Raw genomic sequence first — 18,517 nt, 5'->3', positions numbered from 1 at the left:
TTGCTTTGTAACATCTTACAAATACAACTTTCAGTCAGTCAATAATACTTTTATTTGATTTCATTTAAAATCATAAAAGGGTGGGACAGGCCACCGAGGTACATAGAACTTTCCATTGGAACAAGATAGAGAAATTGAGGTTAGGCTCTCTGAAATCAGAATTTAAAAACACATCTTTTTAGGGAGGTGGTTTTTAAAATGTGCGATTGAAAATGCCACTTTTAGAAAGTAAAACCATGATGATGGTTGATGGACAGAGTGTTGAACATTGCAAGTACTCACCCCCTGTCAACTGATCTGGGTTTAATCTATCATCATTCTTTAGCTCACTCTGCCACCCTAGTTCAGACATGGCCATTGCAAATCAGTCTGACCCTGTGCCTCATGGGAACAGTCCAGCCCGAACTGCCAAGCCATGTCTTCTCTGGATCGGAAACAAGCATCCTGGGACCAGTTTCGGGTTCATAACCCTCATCAGCCGGGCTATCTTGAATCCAGTAGCAAAGTGAGCAAGGGAACCGCGTCTGGGCATACCCTGCCAGCTTAGGGCAAACAAAGCAAAACCAAAGGGGATGATGGACGGAGTGTTGAACATTGCAAGCACTCACCCTCAGTCAACTGATCTGGGTTTAATCCATCATCATTCTTTAGCTCACTCCGCCACCCCAGTTCAGACATGACCATATGCAAATCAGGCTGGGTATGCATATGGCTGGGTCCAAGCTGGAATGGCATGGTGAGCAAAAAAACGATGGATTTAGGCCCAGATCTCTGTACTGGGGTGAATGTATGACATTGTTCTGCATTCTGTCCATCAACTATTGTTTTTGCATTTGTCCCCCCGAGTGGGATGGGTATGCCCAGACGTGGGTGCCATGCTCTCCATGCCACTGGAATCAAGCTATCCGGGCTGAAGAGGGGTGAAACCCTGAAACTGGTCCTAGGATGCTTGTTTCCAGTCCAGGGAGGACCTGGCTTAGCAGTTCGGGCTGGACTGTTCCCATGAGGCACAGGGTCAAGACTGATTTGCATATGGCTGGGTCTAAGCTGAAATGGCATGGTGAGCAAAAAAACTATGGATTTAGGCCCAGATCTCTGTATTGGGGTGAATGTGTGACATTGTTCTGCATTCTGTCCATCAACTGTTGCTTTTGCACTTTTAGAAAGTAGGCATTTTCTTGTTGAAGTATTTTGCGTGCCTCTGCTGGTTGTGTACTGACTGTCTGGTTTTGGAGTAACGGGAGCATGGGATGTTCATTCACTGTAGCCAGCCACAAGGGGGGTTGAGGTGTGTCCTGCCTTTCCTCTGTGACTCATAGCTGGTATGAATTTACCTTGGCTGCATTTAGAGTGGTGGTAGGAGTTTCACTTGCACCTGAATAGGCTGTGTCGCCTTTGCACAATGCGGTCTCCACCTCCTGTGGTCATGCTGCACCAGAGAAAACATAACTGGTTTGGACTGGGCTCAGAGACCCTTGCCACAAAGAGAACAAAGAGAAAATAGGGTAGAAGTATTGGACCATAAACTCCAGAGAATTAGATCACTTCTGGACTCAAGAGGAACATCTGCTGTGGAGAAGAGCTGGAGAGCTGTTAGGAGGAGTACTGCCTCTCTGCTATGTGTGCTTTGCTGGGTTGGGCTGCAGTTCCTGCTTCTGCCAAGGAGAAGACAAAGACTGGAACTTTGCTGTGAACCTGCTTGAAAAAGAATCTCCAAGGGGTTGTGTGTGCTGGCCTCCTGTTCTGAAGTCTCAGGGACACAAAGACTTCACCTGCAGCCAACTGACCAGCACCTGAACTCCTCTGTGAACTGTATTCAAAAGGGCACCAATTCCAGTTCCTTGGCCCCGAGAATTGTGTGGTTGGTGCTGCAAAGCAATAAAAACAACTCTGATGCTGTCAGCAATGCCGCCACTGATGCAGCGAACTGCAATGAAGCCAGGGGCACTGCTCGTGAAGTGCATGACACACGCCCGACATGCACCGGATCTCCGACGCCCTTCGACGCCTGCAGTTATCGATCTTCCTGATGCTAGCGCTCGCACTGACGCTGTCACCGCCAGTGCCATTATCCCATCATCGTGGAGCAGATAACCGATGAGGGTGGATTCAAAAACTCTTTGACTTCCCATCGCCTCACCAGAATCGACACCTCACCGCCAACGTCGCCTCACTTCCCCTGTCCTGGATTCGACACCTCGCCTCCTCATGGACTCAACGCCTTGCCTTCCCCGGGGCAACCAGGGAACTGGCTTTGCTTCGGCACCAACGCCTCACCTCCACAATGCCGTGCATCATCCATAGACTTCGTTTTCCTAGGTACTGTTGTTTGGGGGTCCTTGTGACTCTATGCCCGATGCCACACACCTCGCAGTTGGCACCGTACTTTGTATTTATGCATGTTACAGAGGTAGAGCTATTTGTTTCTTCTTGAAATAACTGTTCTAAATAGATAGACCTCTGAGGCGGAAGCCGGAGGTGTAATTTGCTCGTTTTTATAAAACTTTGTGTGAAACTGTGATTATTTGTATTTTAATTCTCTGCACCTACCTGAGCTAGTTGTAGACATTTCCCGCCAGCAGGCACCTACTAACAGCGGATTCTAGCGCTGTAGAAAGGGTAAACATCGGACGCCATCGCTGGTAACGCGAGGCCACGCCCACTCGCTGGGCCACGCCCCCTCCTACCCTTTGAAAGCGCTGATTGGAGAGCGCGACACATTGGAATAGATAGACCTCTGAGGCGGAAGCCGGAGGTGTAATTTGCTCGTTTTTATAAAACTTTGTGTGAAACTGTGATTATTTGTATTTTAATTCTCTGCACCTACCTGAGCTAGTTGTAGACATTTCCCGCCAGCAGGCACCTACTAACAGCGGATTCTAGCGCTGTAGAAAGGGTAAACATCGGACGCCATCGCTGGTAACGTGAGGCCACGCCCACTCGCTGGGCCACGCCCCCTCCTACCCTATGAAAGCGCTGATTGGAGAGCGCGACACATTGGAATAGATAGACCTCTGAGGCGGAAGCCGGAGGTGTAATTTGCTCGTTTTAATAAAACTTTGTGTGAAACTGTGATTATTTGTATTTTAATTCTCTGCACCTACCTGAGCTAGTTGTAGACATTTCCCGCCAGCAGGCACCTACTAACAGCGGATTCTAGCGCTGGAGAAAGGGTAAACATCGGACGCCATCGCTGGTAACGCGAGGCGACGCCCACTCGCTGGGCCACGCCCCCTCCTACCCTATGAAAGCGCTGATTGGAGAGCGCGACACATTGGAATAGATAGACCTCTGAGGCGGAAGCCGGAGGTGTAATTTGCTCGTTTTTATAAAACTTTGTGTGAAACTGTGATTATTTGTATTTTAATTCTCTGCACCTACCTGAGCTAGTTGTAGACATTTCCCGCCAGCAGGCACCTACTAACAGCGGATTCTAGCGCTGTAGAAAGGGTAAACATCGGACGCCATCGCTGGTAACGCGAGGCCACGCCCACTCGCTGGGCCACGCCCCCTCCTACCCTATGAAAGCGCTGATTGGAGAGCGCGACACATTGGAATAGATAGACCTCTGAGGCGGAAGCCGGAGGTGTAATTTGCTCGTTTTTATAAAACTTTGTGTGAAACTGTGATTATTTGTATTTTAATTCTCTGCACCTACCTGAGCTAGTTGTAGACATTTCCCGCCAGCAGGCACCTACTAACAGCGGATTCTAGCGCTGTAGAAAGGGTAAACATCGGACGCCATCGCTGGTAACGCGAGGCCACGCCCATATCCTCTTTCCATAAATGTGCGTCCCACGTAAGCGCAGCGGAAGAGCGCAGCGGGAGCGCCGTTTGCGCGCCGAAGGCGCGCCTAAGGCAAGCCCGTCTGCGCCCGTCCGCGGCCGGACGGGGCGCGGGGCTTCGGACCCTGTCACCTTCAAGTCCCAAGAGAGGCGGTATGATAGACAGGTATTGCTGGATCTATGCCCTAATACTGCACTCCCCTGCAAACACTCTATGGAGGCTATATCGCTACATGGTTGCAACATATGTCCCTTCACTCCTGATAATAATTGCCTCACCACTTCTAACACGAAAGGGCTACTAAAAGCGGCATTATTGAATTGCAGATCCCTTAGGAAGCATTGTAATCAAATCTATCATCTCCTTGAGGATGAAGAACTCAATATCTTGTTTCTCACTGAGACCTGGTTAGATGAGCATTCTGACCCTGTCATAATTGAGGCCTTGCCACCGGGATACTCCCTCTCCAGACTTGATAGGAAGGATGGTAGAGGTGGGGGTATCGCTATAGCAACTAGGGCACCTTTAGAATGCTCCCTATCTCCTCTTTCGATAGATCATAGTGAAGCAGGCTCCTTTACCATCTTAATAGGGCCGAAATATTCCCTCTCGGGTATCCTTATATACCGACCCCCAGGAAGACTCTATGACTTTACATCTAGCCTTATGGAGGCTACAACTCACCTAGCACTGAGAAAATCCAGATTGCTAGTGTTGGGAGACATGAATGTCCACTTTGACAACCCCCTTGACAATGAGGCAGCTGACATAAAGTCTGATCTGCTCTCTTTACAGCTAGAGCTTAAAAACCAGGACCCAACTCACCAATTAGGACATTTGCTGGACCCCATTTTTGGGAACTGGACTGGAGTACTCCCTCTGGCCCCTCTACCGATACCCTGGTCTGACCATTTCGTGATTCCGATGCAAATACAGATCCCTGCTACCGAACTCAGCTCTGATACTGCTTATCGCTATCAATGTAGAAAATGGAAAAATTTCTCCCTTGACTCTTTTATTAAGAAATTTGATAACGCTGGACCTCCTGGAGGGTCTGATTGTGAAACAGCTTATAGTCAGCTACAAAAATGCATCACAACTGCTTTAGATAGCACTGCCCCGATTCGTATGCTGACTAACATCAAGAGAGCCAATAAAGCTAATCCGTGGTTCACTCACGAACTACGTCTAGCCAAATCCGCTTGTAAAAAACTTGAGCGGACATGGCGTATCAATTTTTGCCCAAAAACTAAAACCCTTTACAAAGAAGCGCAAAAAAACTATTATAGAATGATCCGAGCCTCCAAAGCATCCCACTATAACATTCGCATTATAGAAGCAGAGAATTCCTCGAAGGAGCTTTTTAAGATCTTTAAAGAAATCTCTGTAACTGCCTCTAATAATATTTCCCTTAATGATTCAGTTGATACTTGCAATAAGATCGCTAAGTATTTTTCCGGCAAGATCACTGACATCTATGCCAACTTTTCGGGCAACATAAAACCAGGACATGACTTTGCTGCGTAATTTCACGGTCCCTTCCCTGGAAATCTTTGTAAAAATCTGCCAAAGTATTAAATCTGGTTCCCCTCGGGATCCGGCTCCTCCCAAAATAATAGCTGCTAGTCTGGCTGTTTTGGAGCCCCACCTTAGGCACGTGCTACAAATTTCCTTTTCTACAGCCTGTCTGCCTGAAGACTGGAAAAAAGCAATCGTACTTCCAATAAAGAAAAAGCCCAATGTGAGTCAGGATACCCTAGACAATTTAAGACCTATATCTCTGCTACCTTACCTAGCCAAAGTCGCAGAGAAAATAGCAAATATTCAACTCATGGCCTATCTCGAATCCCAAAATGCTTTACACAGCTCTCAGTCTGGTTTTAGATCAGGCTATTCAACAGAGACAGCGCTCCTGAGAGCGACTGAAACTTTACGGGAAGGCGCAGATGAGGGTAAGACCATGGCACTCATTATGCTGGACCTCAGTGCTGCGTTTGACACTGTAGCACACTTCATCTTGCTACAGTGTCTAAACAAAGCTGGGGTCACCGGGAAGGCACTGGGCTGGCTGAAAGCTTTCCTAACCAACCGGAGCTTTCAGGTTCAGAGAGGCAATTTTCTCTCGGACAGCATAGCGTTAGAACAGGGGGTACCTCAGGGCTCTGCCCTGAGTCCCACCCTGTTCAACCTGTATATGGCCCCACTGGCAGGGGTGGTCCAATCGTACGGCGTAGAGCTAGTCTCTTACGCCGACGATACTCAACTGCTGATCTCCCTGTCCCAAGTTCCCTCCTTGGCTGCTGAAAATTTTAAAACCTGCATGAGCAATCTTGCAGATTGGATGACCCAACATTGCCTCAAACTTAACGGCTCGAAGACTGAGGTGTTGATAATTGGAGGCAAGGACACTAGCTGGACCAAGGAGTGGTGGCCATCCTGTCTGGGGCCTCTGCCTACTCCCGGCAGAGAAGCAAAGAATTTAGGTGTCTGGGTGGATACCAAACTCTCCTTTGACAGCCATGTAAATAAAATTGTAGGGAAGTGCTTTGGGGTCATGAAAACTCTCAACCGTACCCTGGACCTTCTCCCTTTGGAGGCCAGGCGTACCTTGACTCAGGCCCTAGTAACCTCTCGCATGGACTATGGCAATGTACTTCTTCTTGGTACTTCGGAAAAGAACATCAGGAGACTGCAGGTACTACAAAACTCGGCAGCACGGCTAGTATTGAGATTACCCAGAAGAGTTGCTTCTAAATCCACCTTGGCAACCCTTCATTGGCTGCCCATCAGGAAGAGAATTCTTTTTAAAGCCCTTCTTTTATGCTTTAGAATTATCTCTCACAGTGCACCGTCCTACTTGTCTGACCTAGCTGTCCCTTACGAGCCTAACAGAGCACTTCGCTCGATGGGAAAGGGCCTCCTCATGATCCCCCGTATAAAAAAATCCAGAATGGGAGGTCGATCTTTTCGTTCCCTGGCAGCAACCAAATGGAACACCCTTCCCATCAATATTAGGTTAGCAAAAAATGAAGCCACCTTCAGGAAACTTCTAAAAACACACCTATTTGCCCTTTAGGCTCTTCCCCTCCTCTGATCTCTGACTCTATTCCTCAGCGCGGGGATACGCCGGTAGGCGTCACCATGCGCTCTACAAACCCCTTTATTATTATTAAATGTCATATTTTTATACACGTATGTTGGATTTTTGTCGTTTTCGTCTTGTCTAGTTTAGATAAAGGTACTTGATCAGTTGGGAGTCCCCCTTTACCTCAGCACGTTTGATCTAAAGCTTGGGTACTGGCTGATTGCCTTAATTGATGGGGCTAAAGAGAGTTCTCAACACCAGATGGGCAATACCAGTCATGGGTCATGCCGACACGGACAGCGGTAAGAGGTTTCTTAGATCTCACCGGCTACTGCAGACGGTTTAACAATGGGTAAGGCACCATTGTTGCCCCCTTGACAGAACTGACTTCAAGGAAGCAGCCAAGAAAAGTGATCTGGACTGATACCTATCATACCGCGTTTGATGCCTTGCAATTTGCCATGTGCACAGCGTCCGTGCTCAAGGCACCCAATTTCTCCCAAAAATTTGTAGTGCATACAGATGCTTCAGAGCATGGTGTGGGAGCAGTTCTCTCAGAATTGAATGACAAGGGCATACACAACCGGTAGTTTTCATCAGTAGTAAGCTACTTCCCATGGAACAGAGATGGAGTGAAATTGAAGAGAGATGCTTTTGCTGTGGTCTGGGCACTGACGAAGCTAATTCCCTCCGTGTTTGAGACTCACTTCCGGGTTCAGACAGACCACATACCCCTTGGATGGTTGATGCAGATGAGGTGAAGGGTGAGAACCCAAAACTGTTGTGGTGGTGTATCTCCCTACAAAGAATGGACTTTACTGTGGAAAATCACCCTGGTACAGAACACATCAATGCTAATGGGGTGCCCAGATTCACCAGCGTTAGTAATGAGAACTCCCAAGAGAGTGGGTTTTCAGCTGTAGGGGACACGTGTTAGACTTGGCATCCTTAGCGTGGTTTCCCCTGATGTTTTGCCTCCAGCTCCTGTATTTTCGATGGTCTGCTGGATTTCGTTTTTGCCAGCTTAGATGCTGTGGGCACTTTGCCTCTGCTGTTCCGTGTCAAAGTGCAAGTGCTCCCTAGGGAAATTGTTGGTCTGATTGGTTATCCATGATTGGCATATTTGATTTACTTAAGATCCTAGTAAAGTGCACTGAGTGTGCCCAAGGCCTGTAAATCAAATGCTACTAGTGGGCTTGCAGCACTAATTAAGCCACCCACACATGTAGCCTTCTCAAATGGGATTCAGACCAGTCATTGCAGTGTCTGCGGCACAGTTTTTAAACTGCCATGTCGACCCGGCAGGGGCACCCACTTGCTGTTGCAGGGATTCTGTTGAGTCACAGAACTACTCATGGGATCAGAGAGCCTTAGTAGGCAGGGACTGAGTCCTCCTACCACCTAAGTACCCATGAGCCTAGGACTGATGGGCTATAGTGTCTCACTTGCCCTCATACTCACTCATAGAGGCACAAGTGATTAGACACCCCAGAACACAACACTCCCAACCCTCTCAGGAATCGTGGTTGCTGGACACACCCTTTCGCTCTCACACTCTTACTAGTCCACAGTAAGTTCTAACAGAGACCCGAGGAAAGTTTAAAATGTTTATTTTAACTATCGTGCTCTACTATGCAGTATACGTGCCACAATAAGTAAGAAAGTGAAAACACAAATACGGTCAGCATAGTAATTAGTCCATAAATTGTAAAAGGAGCTATCATTATATAAGACAGGGAAGCCTAACATCCCGCCCCTCCTACAGGAGCAAAATGATTATATATCAGAAGATCTTTGGGTGTTAGCAGTAGACCCCATACCTCAGCATACACAGATGAAAGTTCACACATCTCAGGTGTTGTCACAATCTTTTCCTTGGAAAGGTCCCTCTCCAAGTGTGTGTTGTTACCTATCTGTGAATACCTGTATGACAAAAGCACATGTTACCAAACTACAGCTGCATCTGCGTGTTTTGTCTAGGTCCAGGGCCTCACCAGAAATCAATAACAAGGGGCATTGTTTCTTGACCTTCTCTACAGTGTTCAGACTAAATCCCAGGAAAGAACAGAACACCAAAACAACAGCAAGGTCTGTGCGAAAGTACAGTGTGGCACAAAGCAAAATAAGTTTGTGTAGTAACATGTGCAAAGTAGAGGGCAGTCTGCTAAATTGCTCATGCTCACATAGGGAAAATGACAATAGGCCTGCACTGGATGCATGACATTGCCAGGCCCTAACCTTCCTTTTTCTAACATGTAAGGCCCCCCTCAGATAGGTGCAAGGTACCCCCATGGACAGGGTGCAGTGTATGTAAAAGGTAGGAGATATGCTAGTGTGTTTTACATGTCCTGATAGTGAAATCTTGCTAATTTCGTTTTTCTCTTTTGAAAGGCTATCTATCCCATAGGCTAACATGGGAGTTGCTTTGTGCTCCCTAGGGAAATTGTTGTATTAATTGGTTATCCATAATTGGCATATTTGCTTTACTAATAAGACCCTAATAAAGTGCACTGGGTGTGCCAAGGGTCTGTAATTCAAATGCTACTAGTGGGCCTGCAGCACTGATTGTGCCACCCACACAAGTAGCCTTTTCAAATGGGACTCAACTTGCCACTGCAGTGTCTGCGGGCGCAGTTTTATAAACTGCCATTTCGACCTGACAAGTGTACACACTTGCCAGGCCCTAACCTTCTCTTTTCTTACATGTAAGACACCCCTCAGGAAGAACCAAGGTACACCCATGGACAAGGTGCAGTGTATGTAAAAGGTAGGACATGTGCTGTTGTGTTTTACATGTCCTGATAGTGAAATACTGCCAGTTTTGTTTTTCACTATTAAAAAGCCATCAGTCCCATAGGCTGATAAGGGAGTTGCTTTGTGACATCTTACAAGTATAACTTTCCATGGGGACAAGATGGAGAAATTGAGTTTAGGCTTTCTGAACTCAGAATTTAATAACACATCTTTTTAGGGAGATGGTTTTTAAATTGTGTGTTTGAAAATGCCACTTTTGAGAACGGTGTCCCTTGTTTCCTTTAAACGACTTTTAGAAATAAGGCATTATTTTGTTTAACCATTCTGTGTGCCTTTGCTGTTTGTGTACTGATTGTCTGGTTTTGGAGTAACAAGAGCTGGAGATGTGCATTCACTGTAGATAGCCACAAAGGTGAGGTGTTTTCTGCCTTTCCTCTGTGATTCATAGCTGGTATGAATTTACCTTGGCTGCATTTAGAGTGGTGGTAGGAGTTTCACTTGTACCTGTACAGGCTGTGTCTCCTTTGCACAATGCTGTCTCAACCTCCTGTGGCCATGCGGAACCAGAGAGGACAGAACTGGTTTGGTCTGGGCTCAGAGGCCCTTGCAACAAAGAGAACAAAGAGAAAATGGGGCATAAATATTGGACCTGAAAGCCCAGAGAATTAGATCACTTGTGGACTCAAGAGGAACCTCTGCCACGGAGAAGAGCTGGAGAGCTGTTAGGAAGAATACTGCCTCTCTGGTGTGTGTGCTTGGTTCTGCCAAGGAGAGGACAAAGACTGGAACTTTGCTGTGAACCTGCTTGAATAAGAATCTCAGGGACACAAAGACTTCACCTGCAACCCACTGACCAGCATTCCAAAGGGCGCCAATTCCACTTCCTTGGCCCTGAGAATTGTGTTGTTTATGCCTGTCATGACGTCATAATAGCCCCAGTTGGATCTATTTGTCTCTACAAGTGTTATTCTATAAATAATTGTTCTAAAAGTCAAATTTTTATACATGTATGTTGGAGTTTTGCCATTTTGGTCTTGTTTAGATAAAGGTGCTTTATTTTTATAAACTGGTGTGGTGTCCATTTGTGGTGTTTACACAGTGTTGCTATGAGTTTGGGTACAAATACTTTACACATTGCATTTAGGTTAAGCCTGTCTGCTCGTGCCAAGCTACCAAGGGAGAGAGCAGGGGTAATCTAAAATGGGTGACCCCCTTACCCTGACTAGCAGCAAGGGTCCCTACTTAGACAAAGGTGCATACCTCTGCCAACTAGCGACCCCCATTTCTAACAGCTACACTGTGAGGAATCAAGATCCATAGGCTCCGAAAATGATCTGAACATGTTTGAGTGGTGTTGTTCTGTAATTGTGCACATAGAAACTTAAAACAATGAAAAGATTTGTGTTTGAACGGGTTTTCACATTTACTCTCTTTCTATTCCAGATTCTGGCTTTGCTGCTTCATACCCTTTTTGGTTCCATCCTGCCAAGATGTAGACCATTATTGTCCTAATTGCAAGCATCTGATTGGCAAATACACTCGTTTGTAATAAAAAAATTAGCATCGTACTTTAAAGGTAAACAATAAAATACAATGTGGCACTAGGCTGGGAAGTGTTGTATATTATGCAATGTTTCTGTTGAAAATGGTCCACTGCTTCCAAAATATATATTCCCTTGATGTTGAATTCAATAGTTAAAGTGGAAAAAGTCCAGAAATGTTTTTTCAAATAACTTTCAGTCACTGCAAATTCCCCGAAACACCACGCCAGAAATAGGCATATGTAATAAAATAACTAATACTCACTTTCTTTACTTTTTAACATGACAAACAAATCGCTTTCTGGGGCTTATTGATGTGCACATTTACTCACATTTAAATCTACTGCACCTAGAGGTAAATCTACACTTTTTTGGTATTCCTTTTTCAAGTGTAGAGTTATATGTAAGTGTTTACTTACATTCTTCCACCGCCGTACTACCAGTAACTTTTTACACGCAGGTTATGATCCCCATCACCATGGTGGGGTTCTCCCTACCAGAAAGTATAGGGAAATTTGTTAAAGTTTATTATTCTTAAAAAAAGTTATATGTGTTTTAAGGCAAAAATATAATTGAAAGTACTTTTAAATATGTGCTAAAAACGTAGGGGCAGATTTACAAGCCCCTTGCGCTGCCGGTGCATCGCGTTGTGCGACGCACCGGTGCCACAGCCTGCTGAGTGATATTTACAAGCACAGGCAAAGTCACCCTGCGTGACTTAACCTGTGCTTGTAAATATCGCCTCTGTTCACGCAACACTTTTCAAGTTAGGGGCGTGACATGAGTGTTGCTGTGGGTGTTCCCACGCAACACCCATGTCCATTTCCCGATTTACGAGAAATTGTAAATCTGGAAATGCGTCAGAATGCTACGCCACCATAGGGGTGGCGTAGCGAGGTGCACTTTCAATGCGTGCTGCATTCTACAGCACACATTGGAAGAGGAAGTCACCTCAATTTATTGTTTTTGTGCAGAAAGGTGCCCCTTCCTGCACAAAAACAATCTCCGCACAAAGCGGGCATCCTTGCACCATGTTCAAGGGTGCCTGCGCTGGCGCATGGCAGCAGTTTGTGTGCCAGCGCAGGGGGAAGCACAGAGATGCAACATATCTTTGTAAATATGTCGCATCCCTGTGCTTCGAAACTAACGCAGCGCGTCGCAGCAAAATGACTTGCAGCACCGCGCTATGTTAGTTTCTTGTAGATCTGCCCCATAATATTTATTAAATAATCAATGTACATGATTTATGGATTTCTCCTAAAAATTATTGAAAAACAATTTAACAACATCTACATTTTTATTTAATATGTAGTAAGTGTTTCTTTAAGTTATGTGTTGAATTAATTAAAATAACTTAAATATTTTAAACACATAAGTTCAAAATGTCAATTTAATTTTATTTTCACAATGTTAAATTAAATTTATTGCATTTCAGAATAATGACATAATTACTTAACATATATATATACATTTGAATAATGTTTTTTTAACAATATTTCCTATTGAGTTGTTATTTTAAGTCCCTGACTCCTTCATTTTATATGGGGGGATGTTTCAGTACTTGTGAGGTAGTTGATCTACTCCAAGGCTGGACTGGAGTACATTTACAACAGTTTTGTCACATATATGGCTAAAGTAACTTTAAAAGTGTAGTTTGTGAATAGTGAGTGGCTTCCTCTTTTGTAGGTGGGTATTTGTAATAGTGTTTCCATCCCTAAACCCTTCCTTACTTCTCCCTAAACCTATGCCATATTGACGTAGATATTCCCCATGTTCCCACAAATCACAGGGGTCCCTCCCACTTTTACTACTGAACGGGAAACTTACATGTGTGGAGATCTCCCCATACAAAAGAAAGTAAAGGTGGAGCAGGATATTTCCTATCGTAGATTTGTGGATTATAACGTGGGAGGATGCTTTAGCCACATTAAATATGTTTTTTTAGAGAAAGCAGACGTAATTATAGAATGCAAATGGGGATTAAAAAAAAAAAAACCTTTTCCTGACAACACTTTGGGACACTCTACGCAGTGGATCAACAGTACTATGATGGGTTGATTTTGTGACAATACCAGGGCAAGCCTCACAATGGACATGCAATGCTGGTGCCACATTTGTTTAATTAATCCCCAGGATGATTGCTCCCCTCTGCAGGAAACAGGACTTACAGTTTCCTTTAGACTCTTTCATGAACCGGATTCAAATAAACCAGACTGGATTTAGTGCCTTGAGAAAGCCCTATACCTGTATGACACCTTTGGGTGAAAAATGTTCTCGCTGAGTGCTTACTAACAGCTCTACTTTTGCACACTCATAAGAAAAACTGGTTTGTGTATTTTGTGCTGAAAATAGTTGTGTCTAAATCTGAACACAAGGCTGAGATGTGATTATCATATAACATCAGCCTTTATTGAACATATCATGAAATAAATGTCTTTAAGTAACTAATGCTGAGCTTTTATGCAATTATTATCATCTACACTGTTGATACTGTGCATTCTTTAACTACGTCTTCTTTCGCAAAATAAATCTCATATTCAAAGTGGCGAAAGCATCCTCCTACCATATACTTTATTTATATTAAGGTTTAATGGTTTTTACCTAGTTAGATGCTATCCCTAGCCACTCGATTCACTGTATCAGAATTGGATATTATTGGATATTGGGGGAGAGCCAATAGCCCTTTTTCTCTCAATGGTATATTTGTAAATTGCATTTGTAGTAGCTAAGTAGTATTACTATGGTACTGCTTGAAGTACTCCATAATGGACTTTGTGAATCAGGCCCTCTGTGTGAACACTTCCATCTGATTGCCTGCAATTTTAGGTTAGGTAACGTTACCAGTGCCTGTATAGCACACACCAGCCACAAGGTGCCTTAATATTGTGGACTGCTTGTAATGTGTATTTCTGCAGGGCCCTCTTGTTTCTGCTATCTAGAGTGGTGTCTAGGAAAGTCTAGGTTACTGAGATTCAGTGCAGCTTATTTGCAGTGGCATTGTGAACCCAGTGAGAGAAGCCAATGTCCTCCTTGTGGATCACACTCAAGCTTTGATTTGTGGATTAATGACCCTCTTCTGAGTGCAGGTCAGCAGAGAGATGCAAAGGAAGGAAGGGAAGGAGAGACCAAGGATCTAACTGGGGAGAAAGGGAGAAAGAAGAAAGTATAGAAGAAAGAGAGACAGGAAGAGAAAAAAAGAGAGAGAGAGAAATAGAGAAAGAAAATGAGATTAAAAAAGAGAGAGGAGAGAAGGAGATGTTGAACCCTCCCCACCTCTGGAGCATGCAAATGACCATGCCACACATGGAGCCCTGTAACACACGTCTTTATTCTTCGGCATGCAACCTTTAACTGAACGCACTGCGTCATCAACGTATTGACAACAGATACCTCACAACTGATTACGTAGATTTGTAGGGAGTCCGCTGAGGACCACAAGGGTCCTATTGCACATAATCACACGACACTACATCTCTCCCTGGTAAATAAAAGTATGAACAACATATATACATTAGAGTTCCTCAATGAGTCTTCGAGGTGGTCGCATCGATCTTCCAGATTGAGTCATACAAGGTGAAGGGGTTGCTCTGTCATCTGGCATCGTAGATGCAGTCTCAGATGCTTGACTTGGACACTCAGGTGGATTTGTTTCACTCATGAGGTTTGGAGCTGGCGAACATCGCAGCAGGTTCTTGAAATTTGATGAGTCTCTCATAACGAACTTTCCAGGACATTGAGCGGTCACCATATGTCCTTTACTTGTCACAACTCTCAATAGGTCAAGATCAAACGGAGCATCAGTCTTGCGTTTCCATGTTTGTTTGATGAGTACTCGATCTCCTTTCTCAAAAACCGTGTCCCAAGTGCATGCGCACCTATCCGCATAAGTCTTCATTTTGCTTTTGCAAGCAGTGTCCATGACGCAAATCTCATCATTGTCTATCACTCGGCTCCTGGTCCATTGCTATAGCTTTGTCCCAATGGCTCTCCCAAACAGCAAGGTGGAAGGGTTTTCACCTGTTGTAGAATGGGGAGGTGACCAATAGGCATAAAGAGCTGGACATAAGGCTGACGAGATTGAGTCCTTCTATCACAGTGTGCTGAACCACTTTCTTCAGAGTGCCAATAAATCATTCAACAATGCTATTTGCCCATGGCCAGAGAGTTGTACTTTTCTGATGTTTGACATTCATGCAACTAAGAAAGTCTTTAAACTCTGTTGAAGGGTGAGCCATTGTCAGATTGAAGGATGGAGGGAACACGCCTAGCTGCAAAAATATCATCCAGCCTCTTCATGACTTTGTCATGGATGGTTGATGATAAATCTTCCACTAAGGGAAACTGTGAGTACTTATCAATGACTACAATGAGATGATGTCCATTGTTTAGGGGTCCAAAGAATTCAACTGCAATTTTCTCCTGCGCATGTTTAGGAAAGTCATACATATTTAGCGGATGCTCTGTTGTCTTGTGAGATAAGCAGTTACTCAGGTGACATGCATGCTTTCAGTTCCTTCTCGACTCGTTTATCATGGCGAGGAAACCCCGCTCGGTCCTTGAGGTGTCCTTTGGTGGCTACAATGCCACTATGTCATTCGTGTGCCAGTTCAATGATTTGTTTCCACAAGCTCTCAGGTATAACAATCCTTGAACCTTTTAGTATAATACCTTCCTGAGTGGCGGAACATTCTTCCTGCACATTTTTAAATTCTTTATATTTAACATTATCAGTGAAAGGTTGAGTGTAGTTTCTCCATAATTGTGTTGTAATGATGTCCATGAGTGTGTGCATGTCTCTGTCTGAGTTGGTGGCAGCAATGATCTGCTCAGTGGATAGAACTGCAGGGGTGCTAGACTTTACTATGAAATTGATATACTCTTCAGCATCTTTAGACATTGCACTGTGATGCTTTAACAACACTCATGAGAAGTAATCTGTGGGGTTTTGATCCTTCTTTGGCTTATGCACAACAGTGCAACTGTACTCTTGCAATCAGAATCCCCCACCTCTCGATGCGAGGGGACATCTTGGCTTTCAAATTTCCGAAAATGGTGAGGAATGCCTGATGGTCAGTGACAAGGGAGAAAGGAACTCAACTCACACAGAAAGTAAGGGGTAGGAGGACTTTGTCCCACTTCAACCTCCTGCAACCACTATATAACCACAATATAGAAGAGGGACTGTGTACTCGGATAGCTGTAAACAAAAGTGGGGGAATCACACATGGGTGTTAAAACTGCCCTTACACACAGTGAACTGTGTCATGCTTCCTCATAGGCTGCTAACACACCTCTGCGCAGACCAGCGCTGGAGGTGGAGTAATAATGAGGGTGAAGACAATACAACAAATAAGTGACAGTAATAATGGATCACAAGTGAGCATAGGTGCAGAGAAAGTGATTAAAACTGGTCACAGGGAGTTCCTTTTACAATTTTCATATTGGGTACCCTGTCTAGAGTGAAAATGGTCACACCAGGACCAGTGGATGGTGGTACGGAGAACCTATAATGAGTTACCAACCCCCTCCACTCTGCAAAACTGTTGAGGGAGAGGCAGAGGCAAGCAGAAGGGAACAGCAGGGGTGCAGTAGGAGGACCTAGAGCAGAGGGTCACCAGGAGCATGGTGAGGGACCCATCGCCAGGCATGAGCAGGGAGTAACCTCCTTGTTGATGAACCTCACAGATACTGCACTCACGGATGCCAAGGTGGCATTACTCAACAAGGGTTTGGGTTTTGTACCCACCAACAATCTTGATGTCTTCAGAATTCGCCTAGAATTGGCGGCTTTCTTCTGCAACATTAGACTCAAAGTCTTCTTTGGAGACAGAAAAGAAAGAGCGGAAAAAAGAGGGGACACCACCTTCCATCCCAGATCAAAATTTATACCAACTGTGGGGACCCTTTCGACCGAGGTGCAAACATTTGAGCTGGCAGTTATCCATGAGGTTGTAGCACTTCCAGGACGCAACAATTCAACTTTCAGGAATCTGACGAACACAGAGAAGCAAGCTCTGGAGGAACTCAGGAACAAACAAGATCTTGTGATTAAACAGGCAGACAAGGGGGGAGCAATCGTTGTCCAGAGTAAGACTACCTACAATACGGAATGTCTGAGGCTCCTAGCCGACTGGAGGAATTACAGCGTTCTGAGATGAGATCCAACTGAGGACATCAGGAAGGAGATAGTGTCCGTTGTTGAGGAAGCAGTGCACAACGAGTGGATCACGGAGAAAGAGGGGAGTTTCCTGTGTCAAGTAGACCCAGTAACACCTTATTTCTACACCCTCCCCAAGGTGCACAAACCGACGAAACCTCCCCTGGGAAGACCCATAGTATCGGGTATTGGATCACTACTGGAGCCACTCTCACAATTTTGTGACTTCTTTTTCAAACCAGTAGTCCAAACCAGACCAGCGTACCTCAAAGACACTACTTATGTACTGCCTTCACTGAAGGATCTGCAATTTGACCTGAAAAATAATTCCTGGTGGGACTGGACATGGAGTCCCTGCACACCAATATACAACAGAGGGAGACCCTGCCTGTGGTAGAGGAGATTCTGTACTCTTTGGACTTGGAATTCTGGACCCCCAGACCCTTCATCTTACACCGAGCCGAAATCCCATTGACGAAGAACTACTTCGAGTTCCAAGGCACCTACTACCTCCAAACACATGGGACATCCATGGGGATTGTCTTTGCCCCCAGCCTAGCGGGGCTATATATGGCAGCCTTTGAGGACCAATACATCTACGCCCCCTGGAGCGTCTAGAGTAACAACATCAAGGTTTGGCAGCGCTATATTGATGATGTCCTCCTGATCTGGGAGGGCAATAGACAGTCCATTGATGATTTCCTGGAGTGGCTGAACAGTTGCAACCCCTTGCTTTTGTAAACGTCCACCATCACTAAGGAGAACCTCCCCTTTTTGGACCTTACCATCTTTCCTAACGAAGAAGGTCTGCAGACTAAAATGTTTAATAAATCGACAGACAGGAACAGTCTCCTGTCGTTTGAGAGCTTTCACCCCAAGTCTCTCAGGGAGAACCTACCGGTGGGTCAGTTCCTGCGCCTCCACTGAAATTGTTCCAATGCAGAAGACTTCAGATCAGAAGCCAACACCCTGCAGCACAAATTACTGCAACGGAAGTACCCACAACGGATCGTCAGGAGGGCCCGTAAGAGAGCAAGTAACTGTCACCGTGAAGCACTTCTGGAGACAGTGGAAAAACGACAGACAAAAAGAACAATATGTGTAACCACATTTAACACTGCCTCCAGCAACATCCGGAATATCATCCTTCGGAATTGGAGAATTCTCAACTCCGATGGCTTACAGCTGGAGTAA

The 18,517-nt window shown here is 45.1% G+C and overlaps 1 protein-coding gene across 1 annotated transcript in view; it reads left to right on the top strand.

The window, feature by feature from the left end:
• LOC146790012 (uncharacterized) overlaps positions 1–18,517 on the top strand; it is a 450,689-nt gene that overhangs the window by 363,288 nt on the left and 68,884 nt on the right. The window contains exon 11 of the mRNA XM_085631249.1: positions 11,069–11,201. Within this exon, the coding sequence (XP_085487375.1) occupies positions 11,069–11,137 (69 nt within the window). The 3' untranslated portion in view covers positions 11,138–11,201. The remainder of the gene's footprint in view (positions 1–11,068; positions 11,202–18,517) is intronic.

Source organism: Triturus cristatus, chromosome 10 (assembly GCF_964204655.1).
Source record: "Triturus cristatus chromosome 10, aTriCri1.1, whole genome shotgun sequence".
NCBI classification, from domain to species: Eukaryota; Metazoa; Chordata; class Amphibia; order Caudata; family Salamandridae; genus Triturus; species Triturus cristatus.
Note: the sequence above shows the minus strand (reverse complement) of the source record. Positions and strands in the feature narration are given on the sequence as shown.